The following is a 7,500-nucleotide window of genomic DNA, read 5'->3' on the forward strand; positions in this document are numbered from 1 at the left end:
TGCGAAAATGTGCAACTTAACAGACCTTAACATTGTTGATAACCCCTAGCCCCTATTTTATTTTTTTTCTGCTTTCCAAGTGTATTTATTTATTTTAATGTGGCTTGTTTGCATCTTGCTTTCATTTTTGCTTTGTACAGTTTAGGCTGGCCTGCTACACGTCAGATATAACACTCTACGATGCCAAAATGTTCTGTATATTTTGTATGTTTAAAGTTGAAAAATTGAAACTGACAAAGTTATTAAAAAAAAAAATTTGTGACAGCCATTTTGTGACCCTCCTTTACCCCAACTCTTGAAAAATTAAAAAAAAAATCAATAAATACCTAGGATTGAATGCATGGGCTCATTAATAATATGTAAAAATGTGTGCAAGCGATTTATTCATTCAAATCATATTTAAAAAACACAACAACTCTTACCTTTTAAAGTACATATTTGGAATTGAATGTATTAAGTGTGAAATTACGAATCATCTTAGAATCTTAAATTTACATCAAAATAAACACCCACTTTCTAGCTGTCAAGGGCATTGTGTATCTCTAGCTATGCGAGCAATGCACAATAACAGGCAGCGTAACATTCATATTCAGTATTATTTTTTGGCAACATTTTTGTTTGTGGACATGCCATGAAATATTTCTGATCTAAAATATGTGTGCCTCGGCGCAATCAAAGTTGAGAAACGGCGCTTGAAAAAGTGCTTTGGTGATTCCTCTCCTTGGCCTTTCAGCACACCCACTGGTTCCAAATCTTTTTAATAGCTCTTTTTGTTTTCTTTTACTTGTTTGTTTTGAAGTGAAAAATCACCTCTCATGAGCTTCAGTGTCTCCGGCCATCCTTAAATCTTTCCACCCAGGGCCACCATCAGCTTGAGATTTCATCATTACTTTGATTTATGGTCAAATACGGGTGACACGGACGTGTCAGGGCGAACACTGTTTGGGGATATGACGAAACTCAAGTGTGTTTCTCGTTCAAACTGGCCAGTGAAAATGTCCTTTCTTTTCATCAATTTTTTTTATATGCCATCTATTTTATATATACAGTATATATATATATATATATATATATATATATATATATATATACAGTATATATACAGTATATATACAGTATATATATATATATATACAGTATATATATATATATATATATATATATATATATATATATATATATATATATATATATATATATATATATGTCTTCTGTTGTGTCCATTTTGTCTCAGCACTACAGCAAAGTTGTCACACCAGGGTCTGGTAGTGTATCTCCAAATAGTCAAAAGATAGGGACCAAAAACTATTGTCCACAACAGTGGACACAAATGGATAGGCTTAAACTGAAAAGGACATGCAAAATAATAAGAAAACTAATAATATTCACCATAATTTCCTCACCGCACGGTATTCGGTATTGCCGATTAGGCGCAGTCTTAACCATGGATTCTATTTCACCGTAAAAGGCGCACGCTCAAAAATATGGTCGGGAAATGTCGCTGATGCTCTCTGAATGATTTATAGCTGCCAGTATACATACTGTACTGTACGTTCTCTGATTGGTTTATCGCTGCTAGCGTTTGGAATTTTTCAAGCGGAAATTTTCAAAGAAGAAAGGAAAATCTGGACAGTGTGAGGATAACCGAATACGCTTGTAGACGATTGGTCGCCCGTTTGGCGGGCGAAGAATTTATTGAGCCGCAGCAGACATCCCGACAGTCTGTTGAGAGCGTGTACGGCTGTTCTTGGGGAACAGGAAGTTAAACGCGGGCGGACGCGGAAAGACTGGGAGTGGAGATGACAAGTCATTATCCGCCATCAGGCGGAGGAGGCAGAGCGCCGGCAACAAGGAGGCGGAGGAGGAAGTCAAGTTAACAGCGTGGCATGAAGGTGGAGATGGCGTCTTGATCTCCCAAGACATGACGCATTTTGATTTTGTTGACATGCATTATTGAACAAAGCCATCTCGCGTTCGCTCGCATCTGCATATCCCTCACAAGTCGGATTCCGTACGGTCGTATTTATAGATTGTCACTTCCTGCGCGTGCTCGCAGCATTATGCTACCTGCTAACAATCGTGTGACCAAAACAATCGTTTTGCTATTGAAATCACGCCTAACAAACACAATCTTTCACTCATTCATTTGTGTGTATATATATATATATATATATATATATATATATATATATATATATATGGGAATCACAAATATTTAATTTGATATTGAAATCAAGTGAATCAACAATGATGACTCATTTTTTCATTGATTTGGGGTTACTATGGAGGAAAAAAGAAACTAAATAATTTTGAACAAAACAACATAACATGGCAATTGTTGATGCTGTAAAGTGGGAAAAATGCTGTAAAGAGGGGATGAAGAAAAAAAACATAGTATTTCAGTTGGTAACGTGAAAAAGACATCAGCCAGGGACGCTGTATCCCGGTAGGACGGACATCAAGGATATAAATGCTCAAATGACTTTCCATAGCGCCAACCAATCAGGAGCCTCTCTTTGAAGGTAATGCAGCCATTAACCATGAAGAAATCACATGAATACTGATCAACTTTGCAATTGCGCAGGAGCCCACGCATCAAGTGTCAAGTGTGTGTGTGTATATATATATATGTGCACACACACCCACACACACACAGACACACACCCACGCACTCCATGTATTCAATCAGGTGACCTTTGGTTCTGCAGCCCGGCCCTCGCTGCTCGCAAATTAACCTTTGTGTGCACAAGGGAGCCCGAAGGCCCCATGCTGGAAGGGCTTATCGGGACCTAATTGTGATTGGCACCGCAACGGAAGTCGTGATTAAATCTGGACTTGAGTCGCCGACGCTCGTCCGCCCGGCTTAATGAACTGAGCTGCGAGGGGTCACACCTGAGCTAATGAGGAGCCATCCGGATTCATGCGCACGCCGCCCAAGACTGCGACCGTATCCGGACGCCGTGAGCGCGCCAAGGGGAATTATTAGGTTCCCCCGCTAAAAATGAAATGCTGGCTTTTCACCGTTTGGGTAAAACTGGTTTGGGAGATGGTTAAACAGGTGGAAAATTTTGCTACTTTTTTCATATTCCACAAACACAATATTAATCAGCACTACATACTCAAACTAAAGGGATCACATGGAACTTTCGCAGCCTAGATTTTTCTAGGCTCTTTTGTCAGAGAAAAGAATAGAGATACATTTATTGCCATTGCATCATCAAAAATGAATAATAAAAACACAGTCATTGATTGATTTTAGTTTATAATTAAAAAGCTTTTTTGATTTGATAAACTTGGGGTTCATATACTGGTGTGCTGGGCCTTACTAACAGTGAAAAAAAAATCTAATAAGACACAGTTCGACAACTAGCGGAGCCTTACAAATACCGTATTTTACGCACTATAAGATGTACCACATTATAAGGCCATCAATGGCCAATTTTAATTAGAATGCTAAACGAACTATATCATATCATTTTCAAGGCTTAAAATAATTTCATACACCTCCATATAAATATAGTATGCTTCCGTTTTAGAGTATTTGCAGAGTATTGCAAAAATGCACTTTTGGGATGGACTGTGACGTATTATGAAAAGGAAAAGACGGCTTGAACCGTATTTATATATCACATAGAATAAAAGGCATATAGAAGTTACAGTAGTGGACATAAGTAATCCACTGGGTGGAGCTGCACCAAAGGGAATGTCAACAAAGCAACAAAATAAGTCAGTCAAACTTTTCAATCAAAAATTAAGAATGAAGAGGATTTGCGGAAAGTACTTTCCGAAGAATGGGGAAAAATATCTCTTGATTACTGTTGACTACTGATTGAAGGACTTACATGGCGATTTTGTTTTTTCGTCCTCCAAAGATGAAAACTTGCGAATTATGCACCGTATAAGGCGCACTAGATTATAAGGTGCACTGTCATTTTTGGATGAAATGAAAAGCTTTAAGGTGAGCTTCATAGTGTGGAAAATATGGTATTGGATAAGTGGGTAAAGGAGGTTAAAAAAAAAAAGCTTCAGTATTTCATCATCCTGTCATTGCTGTCTGCGTGCGCTACACGACAGCGTGTACTAGCGCCTCGCTACTTGCGCCGACTTCCGAACCGTCCGAGCGATGTGACAGAACGTGTCACGGCATGGCGGCGAAGCAGATTGCTGGATCTTGCCCCGTGTCCGCTTGCGTGTGTCTGACCTCGCTCCCTGCCGTGTATTGTGCTTCGCAGGCCAGCTGGCGGCGGGGACATGTGAAATTGTGACGCTGGACAGGGACAGCAGCCAACCGCGGCGGACCATCGCCAGGCAGACGGCCCGCTGCGCCTGCAAGAAGGGCCAGATCGCGGGAACCACGAGAGCCAGACCCGCCTGTGTGGACGGTAAGGCTTCCCATGAAAAGCACTCAAGCGCACAATAATCCAGTATGTAGGACATACATTTTTTCTCGGCAAGACAGCGAATTGAATTGCAAAGGCCCGGTTGTCCCCTACTGAGGACACTAGGACTAGGGTAGCACCAATGACTCCACTACACTGTTCACTACAGTGGAGACAAATGAATGGCTGATTTATAGTTTAGGCAAATGAACCAAGACAATCAACTTTAATTAGGGTTGTTAGTAGGGATCCTCTGATACAACTTTTTCACTTACAATATCAAAGATAAGGTATATATAATCTTTTATTACATATAATAATTATAATAATATAAATCATATCATTTTCAAGGCTTAAAAATATTTTATATACCTCCATTTCAATACAGTATGCATCCGTTTTAGAGTATTTGCAGAGTATTGCAAAAATGCACTTTTGGGACGGACTGTGAAGCATTATGAAAAGGAAAAGACGGCTTGAATCGTCTCCTTCAGCCTGTGGAAGATTGAAGTAAAAAAAAAAACAAGGGGGGATTAATTTCTAAGTGAGGTCGACATACTCGGAGATATATATATATATATATATATATATATATATATATATATATATATATATATATATATATATATATATACATATACATATATACATACATATATATATATATGTATATTTATATATATATATATATATATATATATATATATATATATATATATATATATATATATATATATATATATATATATATAAATAAACATTTGAGTTTCAGGGCATGATTTGTAAACTAAAACTCAATCCATGGCCTGAGATGGAGGGAAGCAATTTTGCAGACATTTATGTTAGTCGTTCAAGGGCATTGCGGAAGTATCAAGTTTAAAACGGCTTCATTTTGTTTTAGAGTATTTATGAGCTAGCGCTATAATTCTAATAGCGGTGCAGTCTACAAAAGAAACTAGTTTTCGATAAACGGCAAAATGGGGTCGCTCCATAATATGACCTAGCTTCATTTCACTTTTAAAGGTGTTTAAATCATCCCTTGCGATTTTCAAGTTAGCAAAGTCGAACATTCATCAAGTACAAACCTGTCTAATGAAACTGTGGCTCAGCTTTTTTTTTTTTTTTCCTGTTTTCGCAACGCCTCAGCAAGAAATCGGCGGGCGGAATTTCATCTCCGCTTGCCTTTTTAGCTATTCTTACAATGATGAATCAATGTTTCTCTGTTTTATTTCCTTGTATTGATCAAGCCGCTTGTCCAGAATTGGCAAATCATAAAAACCTCTGCATATATCGCAGACATAAAAACCAAACTTTGCCTGTCTATTCTGTGAGGATGGCTGTAATTTACAATTTCCTGTTCTCCGATATTGCCTCCCGTCGAAATAAAAACTTTATTGCGGGTTATATTTCAAAATCCCAGTGCTTGCTATTATTGCCATGCAAATATGCTTATCTGTGCAAGTGCAGTCGTATTTGTTCAGAGTTGGAAGGTGAGACAGGGAACGAGCGCCGGCGCCGATGACCCCAAATGCCGCAAATGGGAATTCAATCAGTTTCTAATCCGCCGGAGTCCTTCGGGTCCGTCTTTGCCGACACCTCTCGTCTGCGTCCTTCATGCCTCCGTGTACCCGCGCTTCGGCCATTTTGGGATCATCCATAACCGCCATATACGGGCTCCCGTTTCCAGATCGTTTTCGCTTAAAGACGTTCAAGTATCGTCGCAGGATTGAGGATTGCGTCTTTTTTAAGCGCTGATTTGGTGTGTCAAACACAAGGGTCCAAATCGGGCACGCCACAGCATTTTATGTGTCCCCTGAATGCCAAATTAAACATGTCAAATTCCATGATGCTTTGTAAAATTCTACCAAAAATGTCAATTTATCGTATGTAATATTGAGATTTTGCGAGTATTTTCTCCTCACCAAACCGATTAACAATACCTGCTATTATTTTTGAGTAATAGTTTAGTCAAACTAATTTCTGTCAGACGGACGATATGACTATGAAATCGAATACATTTTAGGTGCATTTATCACACTCATAACTAGTTTTGAAATCAGAGATCGGTAAAACTGTTCAAAAACAAGATTGTGTTTTTTCTCCAACAAATACGGCATTTGTACCAAATGCTGTATAGTCCAACTGCTTTGTTGCTTTTAATTTTTTCGCAAACGCATTTCGACGACAGTTTATATATCGCGGCTACAAGTACTGCTACAATACGAAGAAATTCGGCAAATTTGTTTTTACGTTATCACCTGGTGCATTTTACGCACAGTATCGAGATTCAAAAGTTTTCTTGTCGTATGCATAATCATACAACACCATGAAATTCTTATTCTGTTCGAAACTGCATTCCATAATCGAGCAAATAATTAAGTAGGCAATAAAACAAAAACAGTAATAGAGCAATACGGGGAGCGATAATAACATAGAAAATTTGACAGTAAATTTAAGGGCGTGTCTTTTTTGAAATCAGAGATCGGTAAAACTGTTCAAAAACAAGATTGTGTTTTTTCTCCAACAAATACGGCATTTGTACCAAATGCTGTATAGTCCAACTGCTTTGTTGCTTTTAATTTTTTCGCAAACGCATTTCGACGACAGTTGATATATCGCGGCTACAAGTACTGCTACAATACGAAGAAATTCGGCAAATTTGTTTTTACGTTATCACCCGGTGCATTTTACGCACAGTATCGAGATTCAAAAGTTTTATTGTCGTATGCATAGTCATACAACACCATGAAATTCTTATTCTGTTTCAATAATCGAGCAAATAATTAAGTAGGCAATAAAACAAAAACAGTAATAGAGCAATACGGGGAGCGATAATAACATAGAAAATTTGACAGTAAATTTAAGGGCGTGTCTTATACACATGGAAATAGGGTTTTCTGTTTTATGACTGACAATTTTCCAGATTAATTGGCCCTCATGTCATGTAGCAGAAGAGCATTTCATTGTTCCGTCTGTCGTAAAGACGCATTATTTTTAGAATACGCTGAAAGGCTTTGGTGCAGTGGTTGATCATGGCCGCCTTCCAAACTAACCACCAGCATGTTGAAAGCGGAACGTGTCTTAACATTCAGAGGGAACTGACGGAATCTCATGTAATCTA

At 38.3% G+C, this 7,500-nt stretch overlaps 1 protein-coding gene across 2 annotated transcripts in view; it reads left to right on the plus strand.

Annotated features, from left to right (window-relative positions):
- Window positions 1-7,500, plus strand: part of tafa5a (TAFA chemokine like family member 5a) — a 146,866-nt gene that overhangs the window by 85,291 nt on the left and 54,075 nt on the right. For both annotated transcript variants that reach the window (XM_088406282.1, XM_088406283.1), the window contains exon 2: window positions 4,233-4,382. In XM_088406282.1, the coding sequence (XP_088262408.1) occupies window positions 4,233-4,382 (150 nt within the window). The remainder of the gene's footprint in view (window positions 1-4,232; window positions 4,383-7,500) is intronic.

Source organism: Hippichthys cyanospilos, chromosome 22 (assembly GCF_059441005.1).
Source record: "Hippichthys cyanospilos isolate Australia breed blue-spotted pipefish chromosome 22, RoL_Hcya_1.0, whole genome shotgun sequence".
Classification (NCBI taxonomy): Eukaryota; Metazoa; Chordata; class Actinopteri; order Syngnathiformes; family Syngnathidae; genus Hippichthys; species Hippichthys cyanospilos.